Source organism: Schistocerca serialis, chromosome 7 (genome assembly GCF_023864345.2).
Source record: "Schistocerca serialis cubense isolate TAMUIC-IGC-003099 chromosome 7, iqSchSeri2.2, whole genome shotgun sequence".
NCBI classification, from domain to species: domain Eukaryota; kingdom Metazoa; phylum Arthropoda; class Insecta; order Orthoptera; family Acrididae; genus Schistocerca; species Schistocerca serialis.
The window spans coordinates 604,920,709-604,942,088 of record NC_064644.1 but is presented as its reverse complement, the minus strand read 5'-3'; the positions used below and the strand labels follow the sequence as shown (position 1 = coordinate 604,942,088).

Here is a 21,380-nt window from a genome sequence, read left to right as displayed (position 1 = left end):
ACCGTAGGATCCTACGCAGTGCCGTAGGGGACCGCACCGCCACTTCCCAGCAAATTAGGGACACTGTTGCTCCTGGGGTATCGGCGAGGACCATTCGCAACCGTCTCCATGAAGCTGGGCTACGGTCCCGCACACCGTTAGGCCGTCTTCCGCTCACGCCCCAACATCGTGCAGCCCGCCTCCAGTGGTGTCGCGACAGGCGTGAATGGAGGGACGAATGGAGACGTGTCGTCTTCAGCGATGAGAGTCGCTTCTGCCTTGGTGCCAATGATGGTCGTATGCGTGTTTGGCGCCGTGCAGGTGAGCGCCACAATCAGGACTGCATACGACCGAGGCACAAAGGGCCAACACCCGGCATCATGGTGTTGAGAGCGATCTCCTACACTGGCCGTACACCACTGGTGATCGTCGAGGGGACACTGAATAGTGCACGGTACATCCAAACCGTCATCGAACCCATCGTTCTACCATTCCTAGACCGGCAAGGGAACTTGCTGTTCCAACAGGACAACGCACGTCCGCATGTATCCCGTGCCACCCAACGTGCTCTAGAAGATGTAAGTCAACTACCCTGGCCAGCAAGATCTCCGGATCTGTCCCCCCTTGAGCATGTTTGGGACTGGATGAAGCGTCGTCTCACGCGGTCTGCACGTCCAGCACGAACGCTGGTCCAACTGAGGCGCCAGGTGGAAATGGCATGGCAAGCCGTTCCACAGGACTACATCCAGCATCTCTACGATCGTCTCCATGGGAGAATAGCAGCCTGCATTGCTGCAAAAGGTGGATATACACTGTACTAGTGCCGACATTGTGCATGCTCTGTTGCCTGTGTCTATGTGCCTGTGGTTCTGTCAGTGTGATCATGTGATGTATCTGACCCCAGGAATGTGTCAATAAAGTTTCCCCTTCCTGGGACAATGAATTCACGGTGTTCTTATTTCAATTTCCAGGAGTGTAGATAAACAGTGTGAGAATTGAATATTTTGTTTGACAGGTTTTCGTTCTCAGGTTTTTGTTATTTATTTAGTTTCACAATCGAAAAAAGCGTTTCAGACACATGTGTTGATCGAAATATTGTATCACGTTTGCTACCTCATTACGGAGATACGGAAACTCTTCCTGAGGAAAACAACATAGGCCTCCTGGCCAGTTTTAACGTAAAATAATAATGTCTTTTCATCATGAATTACTCTGCAGAGTAATCAGTTCCCTCTGCACGTGTATAGGGCCACCGTCAACTGAACCTGCAAATGGCCTCGAAAACAGCTCGAAACCGTATATAAGATCGGCAGTGTCCTATAAAAGCTTAGAAAACTCTTCTTATAATTCTTTATAACCCACTATCAGTTCTTCAAGCACCCTCATTTTTTTTTAACGTGAGTGATCTTAGGTAAAAGGATTGTGTTGTTTAATCACAATTCATTCCTTGCACAATGCGGTTTTCTTTTTAAGTGCATCACCATAAAATCAGAAATATGTTCTTTTTCACCATGCGGAGTCCTACTGTGATTAGTGTGCAGTCAAGTCCAATTAAATTATAAGGCCTGCAATGCATTCCAGACGTTCTAATTACCGAGCGAGGTGGCGCAGTGGTCAGCACACTGGACTCGCATTAGGGAGGACGACGGTTCTATCCCGCGTCCGGCCATCCTGATTTAGGTTTTCCGTGATTTCTCTAAATCGCTCCAGGCAAATGCCGGGATGTTTCCTGTGAAAGGGCACGGCCAACTTCCTTCCTCATCCTTCCCTAATCCGATGAAACCGATGACCTCGCTATTTGGTCTCTTCCCCCAAACAACCCAACCCAACCCCAACGTTCTAATTTTCGCTCCTGCTTTCCTTTTTTCTTCTTAAATTCGCAATATCTAGTTTTAAATCAAAAAATCGTTCCAGATATGCCCCTTTACTTAGCCAACATACTTTGCAGTAATATATAGTATCCATACCCGCTATTCAGTTGCATCGAACTGCCAGTGGAATAATGTGTGACTTCAGAGAGTTTACTACTCCATCTTTTTGTGAAAACAGCCAGTGAACCTGTCAGCTTCTTTTGTACTACGAACAAATATCGAAATGTGTTTAGTGCTGACACCACGATTCTGTCGAACTGGAGAAAGTCGTGCCGATCGAAAAAATGCCACAGTACAATGTTAAATGAAATGTTGCACTGTGCCGAATACTTCCGGGAAGTACCGAGCAAAGCCCAGACAGGCCGAGCCCCGGCTCGCACGCGCACGTCTGCACTTGGCGCACGTCTGCAGTTTGGCCGTTTACGATCCGGGTACAAGGACATAGCATGGGAGCAAATGACAGGTCTGATTGCTGCCTGGTAACGATCTGTACCAAAGTTTCGTGGCAAAAGTCTGCTTGCTAATGTTTGTCTTGAAAACAAAGTAAGTAACGGCCAGGTATGTGAATATGAGATAACTGTCTATGTAATAGGCACTACACTGTTTTTTAATTATATTATGACGGGAACATGCCAGTTGTTTTTGTTTAAACACATCGGAGTGAGTTATTAATTAATATTTTTTAGTTACCAACCACGAGTTTAGTTTTGGTCTAAAATGGATAAAACCTATGGAAATAAAAGAAGCTGTTTTACACATTAATTACATTCCTGTTGCTGGCACAGCCAAATGTTTAATTGTATTAACTTCAAATGCCACACTCAAATGAATTACTTAATTAGTCCGTCTGATTGCATTAGACAGTGATTATGTCTTTCATTTACAATTAACAGTTAACAACAAATATCATCTTTCAAAGGTCGATCGCATAGTAAATCCATTACCATATAAATAGCTTGCCAAAACCCCATAACGAAGTACGTTACGTAATACAGCTTTCTAATATGGAGCTAGCAAATTATTTACTGTAGGTAGTAAACAAAATTGGTATTAAGAGACGTCGTACATGTCTCAGTTTAAGAAGAATAATCTCTGATGACGTTGGCGACGGCAGAACGGTAAATTCTAATATTCCATCCGCAATGTCTAGGTTAATGCCCCCAAATCCTTAATCTGTATGGTAGAGCATGGGGTGGATCTATGATTATAAGAACGATATTATCAAAGTATTCTCTTGGCCACATTAATATTCTTAAAATACGTGTTAGTACCAGCAAGCGTACAAACATACAAGAGAAGAGAGAAACAGTTTGATACGGTTGTTGTACGCTTCAAAGTATGCAGCATAATTACTCTCAGCCAGAGGTTTCGGTTACTAACTGGCAAGTTAACTCCTCAGGGGAGTAAAGTAGTTTCTGTGTGATGATGCACTACCTCGACGGGACCAGTCCTCTATCAACGCTCATCTATTCGCAACATTTTTTATTTAAATCAATCTACCTCACTCCGTGGGCGAGGTCACTAACGCTCAGCAGTATGGTGGCACCTGAGCAGAAGGTAACCATTTCAAGTCTTGGTCGTGAAAGATATTTGAGGAGAACTGGTACCATAAAGTCTTTAATCACTGGAAACGTCACCTGCTTTCTGCGTTAAATTCCAGAAATCTCCGCGGCATCTCGTGGCGTGAGAGAATGTGGCACTGTTGAAGGTCCGACGGTTGGAGACCTAAATGTCTACGAACCCCGCCGATATTATTAGAGAGCATCCTTTCCTTTAATTCCACATTCATCAGCTACAGGACAAAAACAACATAGATATCAAGAGTACTCACCACAGCCATACAGACGATGCTTCATAACAGATCAGAAGAAGGCAATGGAGAACCACATCCACCATGACCTCACGCAGCACGACTGTGAGGTATTTCCGCTTTGGCCGCGGCACTTACTGACTTGAGTATGGACTGATTTTACAACGTACTAATGCATTATGAAGCCATTTTCTAAAATAGTAAGAGGTGCATATTTCTGCTGCCCGCTCTGATGTCACTTAGCGGTACAAAATCCACAGTGTTGCAACCTGTTTTTATTTTCTTTGAAAACATTTCCATTACCAAATTCGCATCGGTTTGCCTGTTATCTCTTACGCCTAAGGTAAACTGCGACCCATGATTTCTCATTATTGTCCTGCCTTTGTTAAAATGGACACTTCGGGATTAGTCTCTGTATCATCAACTCATGTGGATGATTATTTGATTACCCGGTGAGCATTCCCCGTTAGTTATAAGAGATATGATTACACATTTTCGAAGTAGCAAAACCTAGTAAAAATGGTTCAAATGGCTCTGAGCACTATGGGACTCAACTTCTGAGGTCATCAGTCCCCTAGAACTTAGAACTACTTAAACCTAACTAACCTAAGGACATCACACACATCCATGCCCGAGGCAGGATTCGAACCCGCGACCGTAGCGGTCTCGCGGTTCCAAACTGCAGCGCCCAGAACCGCGCAGCCACTTCGGCCGGCTCAAAACCTAGTAAAAATTATAAACAAATCATATTTCAGAAATATATACCATGAATTTGACGACGATTATTTGAAAATAAATCCTAAGAATATTTACCTAAAAACACAAAAGCATTGAAGGAACTGATACCGTGAAACTTCCTGGCAGATTAAAACTGTGTGCCGGACCGAGACTCGTACTCGATACCTTTGCCTTTCGCGGGCAAGTGCTCTACCATCTTTTTTTTTTTAAGTAAGAAAAAATGGGGTAAAGGTGGTTTGAAGCTCAGACTGAGACTTCAACGCAACTTTTTTTCTTTTTTTCCAATGTCAGACTTACAATATTTGCTGACATACATTTTGTTATACTACCGCATAAATAGTATCGACAATGTCCAAATGTTGACAAATAGTGGCTAATTAGAAAATTAATTAAGTAAGGAAATGAATACAACTGAAAATGTCCAAATGAAAAAGACATGAATACATCGCGGATAGTACAAACACAAAAGAAACATGCTACTATAGCAATGAAATGAAATTCGTGTCGGGGGCGACATCTGCTCACGACCCAGCGTTCGATAGAGCAATAGAGTCATCTATCGACCGTTCTCCAGACGTTGGTGTAAGACTGGGTCGTTTTCTCGAAATTAACTAAGAGTCCGTAAAGTGTGATCGATGTCTACCTCGGCTTCTTCGTCTATCTCATCTCTCACCCGTCACACTCCATCTAGCCGGCGGATCGGTAAATGTAAGTCGCAGGTAATTAGCGAAGTCTTGCCTATATTTCTTATGCTGTTGCAGCTTCGTGTGTCCATCCACGAGTAAATGCCAAAACTCCATTTTGTCCTTTTCCGATTCGTTATAGACGTAGCCCACAACAGTTCCCCGTACCCATGTCACTGCATTGGTTTTTTGGACTGGAAAATAAGATTCTTGGGGGGAAGAAAAGTGTGTCTGATGAAATTGTGTGAGGGGCGGAGCGTAACAGGAACGCCAATATCTGTCGTGCCAAGTGCCGCACCCGAGCCGTCCCACTACATGCTAATCGATGTTCATCAGTGTCCATTGTTGCCCAGCCTAAACATAGTGGAGTGTCTGCCAAATGAATCGCGTGCCGCCGTTGATTCGTTGCGAACTTCCTATTTACCACCAGATACCATGTTGAGCGTACCGACGTTGGGAGGTAAACGTCCCGTATAACGCACCATATATGTCGCCCGTTCTTGTCTGGGTACTTTTTTTCCAGGGTATTCCTGGGGCACCGGCGCAGTAAGAGTTGATATACCTTTCGCGTCGTCGGTAGTCGTGTTGTTTGGAAGGTTTCTCTAACAAACGCACCCGAGATATTGCGAAATTGACCGCGCCACCATGGTATAATCGTACTGACGAATAACGCCCGTGCCTTTTCATATATGTTCACCAGACCAAGTCCACCCTCTCCAGGTGGTAGCGTAAGCGTTGTGTATTGGATCTTAAACAGGTGTCCCACACTCACGTAAGTTCCGAAAGTTGCTTGTATCCGTGATGCCATCATGCGCGTTAAAGGCAGGACATGCGCTACGTGAGTGAGTCTCGGTGCTAGGTATACGTTAACATAGGTCACCCTCTGAATCATACCCAACGGTCTTAATTTCTGTAACAGCACCATTGTCCGCGTCATCTTCAATATGCGTCGGTAGTTAGCCGCTGCTGTACGCTGCACATCCGTGTGGAACGTAACACCTAGACATTTTATGGTGTTAACTAACATGAGCGGGCCTTCCTCCCCCGGTTGTAATCCTCGACCGATATTCATGCAGTGTGACTTCTATAGATAACCATGCTTCCCGCCGCCATCCCGTATCGCTGTATCCATGCCAACGCCGTACGTACTTCGTCGCCTGTCCTTGCCATCAGCATCACATCATCAGCATAAGCGCGGCAATGAAAGGTCAATTGTGGCAACGGCACTCCCTCCAGCCGTCTTCGGAGACCACATAGACAGGGTTCCAAAGCCATTGCATACAAAAATACCGAAAGGGGGCAACCTTGACGAACTGACCTTGAAATAACAATGTAGTCAGTGCCCCACCCATTTACCGAGACCTTTGATCGCACGCCGTGTAACAGTCGCTTGATCACTAGAATGAAGGCCTGTGGGATTCCCAATATGCCCATCACTGCGTGCAAAAAGATATGATCCACTCTGTCGAACACATGATCAAAGTCAATAGCGACTAGTGCCCCTCGCACTCGGCATGCCGCTGCTAATGCGATGATATCTCGGTAGTCACCGAGCGCCGTATGTACGTTACTCTTACCGCCGAGGCAAGTTTGATCGATGAGGAGTCTATCAGAAATTGAAGACTGCAGGCGAGCCCCAAGGATGCGCGCGAAAATCTTATAATCGCAGATCAAGAGAGTGAGTGGTCTATAATCTCCTGGCCTTCAAAAATGGTTCAAATGGCTCTGAGCACTATGGGACTCAACATCTTACGTCATAAGTCCCCTAGAACTTAGAACTACTTAAACCTAACTAACCTAAGGACATCACACACACTCATGCCCGAGGCAGGATTCGAACCTGCGACCGTAGCACTCCTGGCCTTCTGCCACCGCGTGGTTTGGGTATTGGGATGATGATACCCTATGTGAATTCTACAGGTATCTCAGTCTGCGGTAACAGGAGTTCGTTGTAGATCTGAATCCACGCCCGTCCCATGAGATATGCAAAGGCGCAGTAAAATTCAATTGGGAAGCCGTCTTGTCCTGGGGACTTGTTCGGAGCACCCCTGGCAATTGCGTCTGTCAGCTCGTCCTCCGTTATCGCTGTGATGAAAGTCTCTGCATCCAGTGGTGGTCCTTTATTTGGCATTTCGGAGATGACATCATGTAGTGTCTCGTGGTTCACAGGTCCATATAACTGGCGGAATAGTCAGTAAACACATGCGCAATATCACGCTGGTTCATAACTTGCTGGCCAGTTTCAGAGATTAGTTGGTGCATGGAGGGGGGTTCGGCAGCAACTGTGTCCGCCAATCGCCTGACCATTACACCTTCCATTCTTAGTCTCGTCAGCTGTAAAAACTTGGCTTTTATCCTGCGCATGGCCGTGTGCCTTTCCGGGGATGGTTGTTGGGTCATCAGCTCCCTCAGGGCTGTAAAATAAAAATCCGCCGTCGTGCGGTTCCACTGCGATTTGTCCTGCCCGTATCGTATCAACGTTCTCCGTAACGTTGGTTTTACGCATTTGATCCACCACTGGAGAACCGAGGTGTATGCTCGTTGGCGGCGAACGCAGGTCTCCCAGACCACCTCTACCGACCGGCGACATGCAGTGTCATGTAAAAGGGCACTATTCATTTTCCAGTGACCCTTACTCCGCCATATCTTCTGACGCGTTAGTGAAATCGTACAGACGTTCGCCACATGATCCGTAAAAGCCGCTGGCCAGATTTCGGCATCCAGTATCGCTGTCCGTAGAGCTCGTCTCACATACACTCTATCAAGTCTACTCGCGGAGTGTTCCGTTACTTACGTTTAACCCGTTCTGTCGCCATGCTGTAGTTCCCAGGTATCCAGAAGCGCCATTTCGGTAATCAAAGCGCGCAATTCCATGCATGGCACATAATGAGGTACTTGGTCCTTTTTGTCGACGACGCAATTAAAGTCGCCGCCCACTATATAGTTATCATAGCGTCTAGCGAACAACGGTGCTATCTCTTCGGTGTAAAAAGTCGCCCTTTCTCTTCGTTTTGTGGAGCCAGATGGTGCGTATAAATTGATGAAACGAACGCTATTCCACGTGCCGAAGGGAGAGACATGACTTCCTCCAGTCCTTTTCCTTCCCTGTTGAGGATCGCCACACCGCATCCACTCTCATCGTGCAATGAATAATGTGCTTCGTAGCCGTAGAACGCCGGCGGCGATGTGAAACGCACTTTTTGTAGGAGTACAATATCCACGTCCGCAGCGTGTAACATATCTTTCAACATTTGAATTTTAAGAGGTGTCCGAATTCCATTAATGTTTATCGTGGCAATGCGGTACGCCTGGCGTGTGTTCATCAGTTGTAGGGCGGTGTCATTAAGCGTCTATCTGCACCCCCGGCGCTTCTCACCACACTAAGTTGTTCAACATTCCCCGGCCCCTCCCAGCGTCTGGCCAGGATTATCCTCAATCGTCGCGTTCGTATCTTCATTCTGTGGCTGTTGGTCCATTTCTCGCGCCCAGTCCCCCAGCATATTTACGGAACTGGCCGAAGGATGGTAGGCAACGTTGTCACCGCTCTGATGGACAATTGTCATCTCCACTCCTGCCTTCCGGTCACCAGAAGGAGAATTCAAGTTATCGTCGCAGTACAATTCCTGCACCGTCATCTCGGTATCTGTTGAATTCACTGGCCTTAGGTCGATACTGTGGTTGTCGTCCACTGTCCCCTCGGGTCTGTGGCTATCGTCAGCAGAAGTCAGTCGACGCTTCTTTCTTCTCTTCGGCGAACGCTGTTTCTGTTGCCTTGCTTCCGCATCGGCTGTTTGGATTGCGTACCCTCCGTCTTGGGCCTGGCATGTCACGCTCTCGGTGGAAGCACTGGCAGCCACCACGGTTGAGCCTGGAGCGGCCTTCAGCTGCATCTCTTGTATGGTGTCCTGTGTCTGCTGTGGTGGAACCGGTGGTCGGAGTTTCAGTCCGTGGTGTCCATTTTCTCTATAGGGCGCAGCTGCTGGGACCATCGCAAATCTCCCTCACGTCTCCTATCAGGGCTTCCACAAAGGTCAACGGTAGGACAGTCATTTGTTGTGGCGCCTGAACGTCATCCCGTGGGGTTTGCACCAAACGTCGCTGGAGGCGTTCCGAGCGGACGTGACCTTCGTTCCGGCACCCCGAGCAAGTGCGAGGTTGTCCATCATAGATTATAATCACTCGAGAACCTCTTATGTACAAATAAGAGGGGGCGTGCTTTCGCAGTTATATCCGTATTTGTCTCACCCCATTTAGGACGGGGTATGTGATAAAACTCGTCCATTTTTCGGCCACATGGGATAGAACTGTACCGTATGGTCGAAAGGCGTCGATCACAAATTCAGACGGGACCTCAAACGGAAGTTCGAAGGCCCGTAAAGTGCGTATCCCCATTCCCGCGTGATCGACTGTAACCGCACCAACATTCCCGTCGGCATGACAGAAACGATATCCGTTCGTTGATCGTTGTAGAAGTCTTTCGCAAGCAGCCTCGTCAACAAGCTTGACATAGACGACGCTTGAAACGATCGATAAATTGATTCCCACTATTTCCTGTGGATCGATTTTTACCTCTTCTCTTAAGAAACGTTCGATCTCATGTGCCTTTGGTCGTGTATAGTCGTTCGCAAAACTGAACTTCAAAGTCGTTTTTCTGTAAGATTGTGCCATCTCGTTCTAGACTCACAACACCGCACACGCGAAGCTGCTCCGGCGTAAACAAAGAGGCGCGCGCACTGCAGCGCGGCCGGCGGGCAACACGGTCCGCACTGTGTCACTGCCGAAGGCAGACTGAGACATGGCTTAGCCACAGGCTTGGGATGCTTCCATAATTAGATTTTCACTCTGATATGAAACTTCCTGACAGATTAAAACTGTGTGCCGGACCGAGACTCGAACTCGGGACTTTTGCCATTCGCGGGCAAGTGCTCTATCATCTGAGCTACGCAAGCACGACTCACGCCCTGTCCTCACAGCTTCACTTCTGCCAGTAGCTCGCCTCCTACGGGGTGTGAGTCGTGCTTGGGTAGCTCAGATGGTAGAGCACTTGTCCGCGAAAGGCAAAGGTCCCGAGTTCGAGTCTCAGTCCGGCATACAGTTTTAATCTGCCACGAAGTTTCATATCAGCGCACACTCTGCCACAGAGTGAAAATCTCATTCTGGGAACTGATACCGTGCTTGAAACCATTTTTATTGGCATTAGTACAGAAATTCTTAAGTTTTATAAATGTTTAATCTAGTTAGAAATTTTTGTTTGAGTCACCAGCCTTCTGACTGGTTTGATGCTGCCCGCCACGAATTCCTCTCCAGTGTCAACCTCTTCATCTCGGGGTATCACTTGCAACCTAGGTCTTCAATTCTGAGCTTGATGTATTCCAATCTCTGTCTTCCTCTACAGTTCTTACCCTCTGCGGCTCTCTCGAGAACCATGTAAGTTATTGGTAGACTTTTCTTGGCCAGGAATGCACTTTTTTTCTACTTCCAGTGCGCTTGTTATGTCCTCGCTCCGTCCGTCATGGGTTATTTTGCTTCCTAGGTAGCAAATTTCCTTAACTTTACCTACTTCGTGGTCAGCAATCCTTGTTTTAGGTTCCCCGCTGTTCACAGTTCTGTTACTTCTAATTACTTTCAATTCCATTCAGCAGATCCTCTAATTCTTCTTCTCTTTCACTGAGGATAGCAATGTGAACAGCGAATCTTATCACTGATATCCTTTCACCTTGAATTTTAATTCCACTCTTGAACCATTATTTTATTTCCGTCATTGCTTTTTCGATGCTTATTGTTCCTTCTTGGATGTCGTGCATATTGTATATGACCCACCTTTCCCAATAGCTTACCTCTATTTTTCTCAGAATTTCAAACATCTTGCACCAGAAAATTAAAAAAAAGGATATTATTAAATTTCGAACAATGGAATCGTCATTACAAGTCAGTGACTGGTTATTTTATTTTTCATTGCTTCACTCGCGCCAGTTACTTGAATGCACATCGAACTATAGTTACTGCAAATGCTTTTATTATAAATATGTTTTGTGTATTTGATTACTGCTTGATTCGTCCAATTTTCTCTGATAAGTTTCGTGTTCCATCTACGGTATATTGTTTCTCTGGTACTGCAAGTGTAATATAAAGTGTTACTTACGAGACTAAAAGTAGACAATATGAGAAATCACTATCAAATCAATTTGCGCGAACGGCTTTTAGTGTTACCTGTTCGTGGAATTTCTCGTTTCGTTCAAAGCAGAAAGCAAATTTATTGCATACTGAAGTGTGATTTGTGTTTGTTCCCATGATCACATGGTATTTTTATTGCTAAATCAAGATATTTTGAACTGGATTATTTTCCGTTACCACATCGGCCGTTGCAGCTGCAATACGTTACTGTGTACTGTTTGCCTAATTCGGCCGGCGACGTTTTGCTTTATAATTTACTTTTTTGAAAATGTAAAAATCCTTTCTGCCTATGTATTATTTCTAAAATTTTGCTGGTGACAGTTGCATTTTCCCTTAATTGTCGTACGGAGGGAATTTATTTGATGCTTCGTGATCTTTATAAAAAAAAAAAAAACTCCAACTTATCACGATCTGCCTTACATAATCGATTCGAGTCATCGCATCACAAACCAGCCATATCAAAGTGATTAATTTAGCATTAAAGACGTAAAATTGATAAATTTGTCATTAAAGACCTGAAACTGACAAATAGAGAGGTTATAAGCAGGCTTAATTACTATGTGTAACTATGAAATGAAAGTACTTAGCTTTCCATTGCGCATGTGCTTCATATGAATGAAGTCAAAAAAATTGGAAATGGCGTGTAATTATCCTGAAAACACCATAGATGATACAAGCCAGATCGCGATAAGTTGGAGTTTTTTTGGATAAAAATCACGAAGCACCAACTTCGCCCCCCCCCCCCCCCCTCTCTCCACCCGCGCCCTCTCTCACTCACACTCACACACACACACACACACACACACACACACACACATTCTCGCACACATTTAGTTTGTTGTTCTGCATTTCAATGAGTCTCAAATAAACAAACTCTTCTAATTCCTTAGAGCAAATTAATTAGGTTCCAATGGACAATCGCCATTTATTTGTCTGCTGAAAAAGTCATGTGACAGAAATATCTAAGCTTCGTAAGGTGTTTTATACAGCGACCTATTTTGTTGAAAAAGTTAGACAATTTGATTTGTGTGGCTGAAAGTCAATTATTACAAACCCAGACCCCCACCACCTCGACAGATTGCAGTACCAAACGTTTCAGTCAGGGGAGACGCAGATGTAACTGCAGAAAATCAACGGAAGAGTTAGTGTCAATGACCATTTGACCCGTCGGCACAATCTAATGTGTTCGCATACAAACGTGCGACCCAGCCACCTATTGTGGACGCGCTCGCTTTCTAGCCGCCTGCAAGCGTGCTGACGCAAGTCGCCTTTAATTAATGTGGAAGCACGAGCGCTATAACCAAGAGCGTTCGTTAAGCACAATTGAAATACTGTAGTGCACCAGCTGCGCGCTGCAGGCGAGCTGCTTCTTAATTGAATGGTCGGGGTCGCCTGTGTTGCCGGGGACCCACGCTGCGTTTCTGATACGCGGTGTGTCTAAGCGGTAGGCGTCGGCGTCAGTGGATCATTAGTACGAGGCCTGTTCAGAAAGTAAGCTCCGATTGATTGCCAAATTGAAACCACAGTGAACATCAGAAATGTTTTACTTGTAACAATTAGCTACACCTTTCAGCTACTTCTCTACGTAGTCGCCGTTCTGACTTAGACTTTTGTCATAGCGTTGTACCAACTTTTCAATAGCCTCATCATAGAAGGCAGCCGCCAGTGCTTTCCGCCAATTCTCCACGCTGGCCTACACCTCGTTGTCTGTGTCAAAATGTTGTCTTCAAAGACAGCGGTTCATGTGACCATAGATGAAACTCAGGGGGAGACAATTGCGGACTGTATTGTGGGTAATCTAACATTTCCATTTGAAAACGATGCAGGAGCATCTTCATTGCCCCTGCAGAATGCGGCTGAGAATTGTCGTGAAGACGAAACAGCACGACAGTTATGTAATGTTAGCTGCATAGCTTCAGGCGAAATTTCTCACCAGGCCCTCGTACTTGGCGGCAGACACTATTTTCTAGACATCTTTACGCACTCACTGCGAGCTCAGAAATGAGAAGAGCGACGTGATGCTAACTGGGGTTATACTAGAGACACTACCCAACACATCTGTGCAAAGCTTTATCGGATTTTCATAGTCGTTTCCATTTCGCGACCGATCGGAGCTTACTTTCTGAACGCCCCTCGTATCTCTCCTTTCATTCGTTTTCTTTTTTTCCTCTCATGTTAATAGCTAACTTTTTGCCAATACCACTGCTAAAACATTCATTCATTAATGTGTCAAGCGATTAGTCAAACTATTGTGAGTTATGGAAATGCACAGCTTCCATATACCAGTACTTTAAAAATTGCCCAAGGATACGTTTTATTTTAAATACCACATAATACTTTGATCATACAACTGTACATATCTCTTCATGTTCAACACGTTTGTACCAGTAGTGCGTGTGTGAAAGGTGACCATATTTTTCTGGGCTTCTTATATTTAAGCAGGCGTTTCTAATGTTTAGACGCCGGCCGGTGTGGCCGTGCGGTTCTAAGCGCGTCAGTTTGGAACCGCGTGACCGCTAGGGTCGCAGGTTCGAATCCTGCCTCGGGCATGGATGTGTGTGATGTCCTTAGGTTAGTTAGGTTTAAGTAGCTCTAAGTTCTAGGGGACTGATGACCTCAGTAGTTAAGTTCCATAGTGCTCAGAGCCATTTGAACCTAATGTTTAGACGTATTACAATCATTATTAAGATTCGTAACATTTTCCTTATTGTAGATCCAGGCGAAAACAACTCACATGGAGTTATCCTTCTGTAGCCATAAATGCTTTCACACTTTCAAGAAAAGTTCGCTACCTAAACCTTTCTCTAAGTTTTGTAAAATGACATTGTAATAGTGCACGTGTTAATTATGGCTATAGAAGTATGGCTGAAATTGATTTCTATTAATCTATAAGCATCGAATGTGACAAATGAAAACTTAGTTCCTTTTGGGGGTTCTGATTCAGATTCATGCCTTTCGTCTGCAGTTGCTACGAATTAAGTGCGAGGAAGAGCGCCTTGTGACAAGCTGAACCTCTGAATCGGCGCTTGAAGCGTGTTTGGATATTGTACCTGACAGGGCAGTGCCCGCGATTCAGCATACAATCACAGTTATTTGGGTATAGATGCGTGATACACACCTACTTTAAATATCATACGGACATGCAGTAGCCATTATCGGTATCTGAGATAATTTGTATTGTAAAACTATGACCAACTTGCTGTCACTGTATAATGTAAGCTCACTGGACAAAAAGATAGTCACGCCCTTAAAAGACCACACTGATCGCTGTGGAGCGCTATACATGGTGTAGAACTGGTATGAGAAGGTCGTGTAACTCTCTAACGTAAGCTGACATAATTAATGGGAATGAATTGGTGAGTATGTGTCAGTAGGTTGTGTTATGAGTCGACGTGATAAAGTGATATAGAGGAAGAAAGACTATCGTGTTAAGAGGTGCCCATGACTACACCGTGGATTTCTCGATTTGCTGCTGACTGCCCAACCTTTCTACAATGAATGATGAACCACTCGCGGCAGTGTAACGTGGCGTAAGAACAAAGGTAACAGAAAGGTAACAGACAGGGACCAGATTAGAATGTTATGCTCTTTTGAATGACAATCAGTTTCCAACCCGACAGGAACTGCTGCTCTCGGCGACTGCAGAGCTATCTCGAACAGTCTCCAAGCGAGCATTACGAGGGGAACTGCCTGCAGTGGATATTAGACGTCGGGTACATCGCAAAAGGCCACTTCTCGCAACCACAAATAAAGGTGCACGTCTTGTTGAGGCCAATCAACACACAAACTGCACGCCCGACTGCAGACATGTAGTGTGATCCGACGAGTAGCGATTCTGCCACATTTTAAATGACGCAAGTTGTCGAGACCACCGACTGTCGAATGAGGCATTTAAACCTCAGTGTGTGGAAGTGCAGATCATTCCGCTGGTGGTCCTGTGATATTTTGGGGGCGTTTCTCACACCGTGAATTGGGCCCAATAGCGAGATTACCGTGAACGCGAATGAGGATGTTAGAAAACAGTATCGAAGCGACTACGAGTCCAGTGTCGAGGCTTACATGCGTTAGAAATGAGGGTACCGCTGTCACTGGCTGCTACAGTTCAGCGAGTGTGAGGAGTCAGAGCGGTGACGCTGCGGTTGCTTCCTATTCGACGACTCGTGCTCTCTGGGACCAAACAGCGCTTTTGTGTATTCTTTTGGTCACGGTAACTTGCGTTTGTGCGGTAACAGCGAGTTGTGTAGCTTATCATTTATTTCTGTAACTTTTTCGAAGTCTGCTGTAAACTCATTTTAGTAATTAATCACTATTTGGAGAATAAACTTCATCCTTATGTCTTATTTCTTTGTATTGTCACAGACTCGGTAACGAGTTAAAAGTGTGTGTATGTCACGTAATTGTTAGATTCTTTCTTAAAAAAACATTTGTATATAGAAACATGTCCACACATATTATAAAAATAGATGTGCATATGTATGCATGTTCCACATCTCCTCCTAAACCACAGGACTGATTTCAACAAAACTTGGTACACGAATCACTTACTCTGTGAAAACAATCGCTTCGGGGTAAGAAAGGGGTATGGCCCATGAAGTGCATATACCCAGACTTGATTCATTCACTATTTGGGAATGAGTGTACTTCGTGATTTGCAATAAACTTTAAATATAATTTCAAACCTTCACGAAAGTTTTTAACGCTAATAACCCCCGTAAAATGATGAAAGGACAAAAGTTTATCACTTCCTATATTTTCGCTATTCATGCAGTAAAACTGTCGCATCAGGCATGACGTTTTAATTCATCACTTCTTTACTACTAAGCGCAGTCGTGACACATTTTGCTGACAGAATTCACACATGCCACTGAAGGTAACTGCATAATCATATCGTTGTACGACACGTTATTCCGAAGATTTAACGTCATAACCACTGAGATGTGAGAAAAACTACCGCATCTTGCAAGACGTTTCAATTTATTACTGCTTTGGTTCTAACTCTAGTCGAAAGAACATTTCGCAGACACTATCGACATATGGCGCTGAATGTAATACAAAATTATATCATTGTAGGACACACAGTTGAGGAATTACGAAATCATAAAAACTGAGCTCCGTGAAAACGAAACTGCAGGGCGAAATCCGCTAGAGGTACATGTGAACTATGTGTATAAATATGCGCGAAATATATTAAGTATATGTGATATGTGCGTACGCGTACAAAGCCTCGGGTAAAAGGCTCGATTTCAACAAAATCTGATACACATTCTACTTACTATCTGGAATGAAATACTGTGGAGGCAAGAACCAGCAACCTCCTACTGGGGTACAGGTGAGAGAGAAAGATGTAGGAGGAAATGGACAGAGAAGGGGAGGAGGAAATGGAGAGAGTAAGGGAAGAGAAGGAAATGTACAGAGAAAGGGGGAGGAGGAGATGAACAAAGAAAGGAAAGAGGAGAAGATGGAGAGAGAGAGGGAGAGAGAGAGAGAGAGATGAGGAGTTGGACAGAGAGTGAGAAGTGGAGGAGCTGGGCAGTGAGAGGGGAGAGGAGGAGATGGACAGAGAGAGGGGGTAGTAGGAGATGGACAGAGGAAGGAAAGAAGAGGAGATAAATAGATAGAGGGGAGAGAAGGAAATGGACGGAGAAAGGAAAGACGAGGAGTGGAGTGAGAGTGGAGGTGTAGGAGGTGGACACAGATAGAGGGAGGAGTGGGTGAGCGGAGACAGGGGGAAGGAGGAGATGGACGAGCACAAGATGGAAATAAATACATATACACACACATACACACCTACATATATGTATGGCAGAGGCTGTGTAACAAAGTACATATAAGCGTGATGCCTCATGGGGGTAGCTAATTTTACAAATACAGGTATCCATATCTATATACAACAGACACTATATATAACATAACAATTGTCATGCGCAGCGGTTGCGTATGCCACGAGTCCACTGTTACCCCTGTTACCCTTACGAACTCGTGTACTCGCTCTCCTTTCTACGCGGATAGATTCAGTTAAATGGTCAGCGGCGGAGACTGACGAGGCGAGTCTCTGAGTGAACGGAGACGGCGAGTTAGAGATGACGTCTTAGGACTTGCTGGCGATTTTGAAACGAGTATACAGAGAACATCTCTGATCTCTGCCTTGGACACTACCGTCTGCACGACGGCAACAACTATATTCGCAGGGCTGCATACTTACATTCCTGGTTTGAAGAACACTCGGGCATTCTATCACATCTTGACTGACCTGCTAAATCATCCTGTAGAAATCATCCCACATAAAATGTGTACGTCTGTTTGGGACAGCTGGTGAAATGTAGCACTTAAAGTCCAGGAAATGTGATAGGTGTACGGAATCTAATCATCAATGGGTGACTTCAACTAGACATGCCATGCCTGAGGAAACTTGTGGAATCTTCCTTGTCGATTTCAGACCTTTATCAAGTTCCGAGGCTGTGTTACACAAAATGAGTGTGATGTCTCCTGAGGTTGCTAATTTTTTATACGGCGTGCTTACATACTGCAGTTTATATTTTATACAAGCTATCTGATGACACATTTCACTTCTGAAAGACATTATCAAGCGACTGTTAATGAGCTTTTATAGTTGAATTTCGTAGACCGTTCGTCGTATTTTTGGAAGGGGGGAGGGATGGTATCACACATGCCTCTGGGCCATTCTTAGTAGGTAGAACCTTAGAGAACTCTGCCGCTCCTCGGTGGGTACAAGTGTGACGCTACCGAGTTTAAGGCATGTCATCACATCTAATTCTCGAATACTGAAACTGCACACAGAAAGTGATAGTGGAATCTCCTGGCTCAGGAATGGGATCCTTAGCGTAACAGCCCAGATTATGCAGATGAGGCACACTAAAACAAACAAGCACACTGGCACACACACACACACACACACACACACACACACACACACACACACACACACACACACACACACACTCAAAACAGAGTTGTTGAGGCGAATGGTCGTTAGCGGTCAACGTCCTGGGCACCTTTTGCTCTTCCAGTATGTCCAATTTGTCCATTTACAGCGTGACTCTATCTGCATAGATTTTTAAGTCACTCGTGGGAATTGTGCAGGGTTCAAAGTTTCAGCTACGATCACTCTCAGAGTTATGTTAACGATACATTTACAACAGATACAAGACGTTTAGACACTCATGGAGAACTAACCTACTAAATAAAAGTGACTGGTTTACTTTCTGCGGTTAGCAATGTACATATTTTTTTTCCAAAGACAACAATGTATCACACGAAACACTGTCTTCATTCTACATTAATAAACTTAAGACGGACTTGCAGAAGCTCTCACGGCAGTAAAGAGGCCGGAAAATGGTACTTACTTCATCGAGACAGCGAGACAAACCAAGTAAACAAGTTCCTAATTGCGAACTTGCTTGGTGATCTGCGCAGGTTATGCTGTAGCAAACTGCTTGACAACTGTCGGGACACTATACACCAAGACACAAAAGCGTTGCTCCAAGTAAGGGGAAGAAATTATGATAACTGAGGCGAGAAGTATTAGTAACGTCAAATACGTTGAGCTCTACCAGTCAAGGTGCGTTCACTACCTACTCGTATTTGCCTTTCTTAAAGTGAATAATTTAGAGAGGTTTCCACAGAGAACTCTCCGGTTTACAACCGAGGAATTTGAAACAATGACCCAAAAGGCATTGTACACGTGCCTGAGCCTCACATTTCCGGTAGCAGATAAATCACGTGCTCTATAAGGTCTTTGTTTGGTCCCACTACGATTGCAGGTGCTAGATGTATCGATCAGCAAGACGTACTTGTCTAAAGGTCATCTACGCTGTCCGCCGTGTGGGAGTTAGATTGGCCTCAGCCACCTCCAGGATCAGCCTCAGTGATTGATTACAATCCATCCATTGATAATTCCTCCTGTTACAAGAGCTGTATGAAAGCTTGTTTCGGTCGCTGGCTTTCCATCTGATTACTCAGCCCAGCAAGCAATTATTGTTCTAAACCACCTGTGTGCAACAAAGCCACGGTGCGTCTATTCAAAGTAAGCCTTTATGTTGCTGGATGCGGACCGGATTTCAGCCCATGTCCAGTGGCGCAACTAATTGCCATCCTGGAATTTCAAGACATACCCAGTTATTTTCAATATTATGGAATGCAGGGTGGAGACTTCTCCGAATTTTATTTATTGGTTCAAATGGCTCTGAGCACTATGGGACTCAACATCTTAGGTCATAAGTCCCCTAGAACTTAGAACTACTCAAACCTAACTAACCTAAGGACATCACACACACCCATGCCCGAGGCAGGATTCGAACCTGCGACCGTAGCAGTCCCGCGGTTCCGGACTGCAGCGCCAGAACCGCACGGCCACCGCGGCCGGCTTTTATTTATTGGCTCGCACCGAAATTATACATTGACAGGTATGAGAAGGGGAATGACTTTGGCTGTTCAGAAGTTTGCACTGACTGTGCCCTCAAGGTCCATTTACCAAGCGAATTCACGGTTTGTGGCACAGAAATACACACAATCTAGAAGGCTCTGGCTCAGATGACTTATATTCAAAACATGAAATTGTGCTTGTAGTTCAGTTGCGGGAGTCTATTACCAGTCTCCTTGTGCATGGATCAAGGAGAATGATCTCTTCAGTACATGTAGGACATTGTTGTTCACCAGTAACATGTGTGGAAAGAGGCGATGTTTAGTGGGTACTTGGGCGTCCATGAGTCTGGCAATGAACTGGCGGATGCATTGACTATGAGACCCGTAGAATAGCTATAGGCACAAAAAGTGAAGCGTCTCAACAGTCTAACCTTGCTACTGACGACCAGAACCATACGTCATTGGAAGGAAGACTGGCTGAAAGTGAGGGAAAACAATCCGCAGTTGGTGAAATCGACTTACTGACCATGGTGTAGCTTCTTCCAGCGACCAAAGAAAATTGAGTTTTGTTAAGTTCCCCTCAGATAGCACGCTTTGATTTATGGCTTCCTTCTCCCATGGCCTAGTTAGTGATTTGCACTCTGTTCCCTGAAATTGCGCTAAAGCAACCAAATGTCTTCTGCCAAATGCTTTATCAGATTCTACTTGAGTACCTCACTGTTAAATACTGTGATCGGTTCTAACAGTCAACAATTATCAGCACACAGTATAAGAAATTAGACTCCCACAGGATACATCACATTAATGCCATGTAGCACATCATTTGGCCTTGATAATGATTTCAGTCCGACGAAGAAGGCGGTCCATACGTTTCTTCAGCTATGTCATATCAGCTGAAGCCAGAAGTAGATGATAATATCCCGTAGGGTAACAAATTAGGGGTATGATGACTGCTACATTTCGCCAAATAGTCTTAGACGTTTTATATGGGGCTAAGATCTGGTGATTTAGTGGACCAGTAGGGGTGCGATAGGGTGTCGAATCTTCTGTCAAACAAGGAACGTATGCGTGCAGCACTGTGAACACGGTCGCTGCCAAATTGGTGGACGGCATACTCATCATGAAGTTTTAGAAAACACTGGACCATTGATATTGTTGAAGTAAATATGCTGATTCATGTTCGCGGTAAAGCCGATGAGTGGGTCCGAGTCATAGTATGAAAGACACCCATAAAACATCACAAAACCACTTCCAAGCCTCATTGGGCAATCCGTGCAGTAGAAGCCTTGCATAATCTGAAAATAGGCAAAATCAGAACTTCTCGGACTACACAACACTTCTCGAGTCAGCTACTATCCAGTTTGAGTTGTCTGGCCCATTGAAGACTTGCAGCTATGCATGCCCTGTGAGCAATGGTCCAACTGCAAATGTCCAATGCGTAGTCTCGTCCGTATCATTTTACCTCGTGAGTTTGTATTTACTATCTTTAGCTACAATGAAGAGCCAAGGAAATTGGTACACCTGCCTAACATCGTGTAGGGCCCCCACGAGTACGCAGAAGTGCCGCAACACGACGTGGCATGGACTCGACTAATGTCTGAAGTAGTGAACTAGTGCAAGAGGGAATTGACACTATGAATCTTGCAGGGCTGTCCATAAATCCGTAAGAGGACGAGGGGGTGGATATCTCTTCTGAACAGCACGTCGCAAGGCATCCGAGATATGGTCAATAATGTTCATGTC

At 44.9% G+C, this 21,380-nt stretch overlaps 1 protein-coding gene across 1 annotated transcript in view; it reads right to left on the bottom strand.

Moving 5' to 3' along the window:
• The window catches only part of LOC126412131 (fibrillin-2-like), a 675,186-nt gene that overhangs the window by 472,609 nt on the left and 181,197 nt on the right, over positions 1-21,380 (bottom strand). The window contains exons 4-5 of the mRNA XM_050081574.1: positions 14,880-14,886; positions 10,061-10,077 (exon numbers count right to left, since the gene is read on the bottom strand). Coding sequence (XP_049937531.1) covers positions 10,061-10,077; positions 14,880-14,886 — 24 coding nt within the window. The remainder of the gene's footprint in view (positions 1-10,060; positions 10,078-14,879; positions 14,887-21,380) is intronic.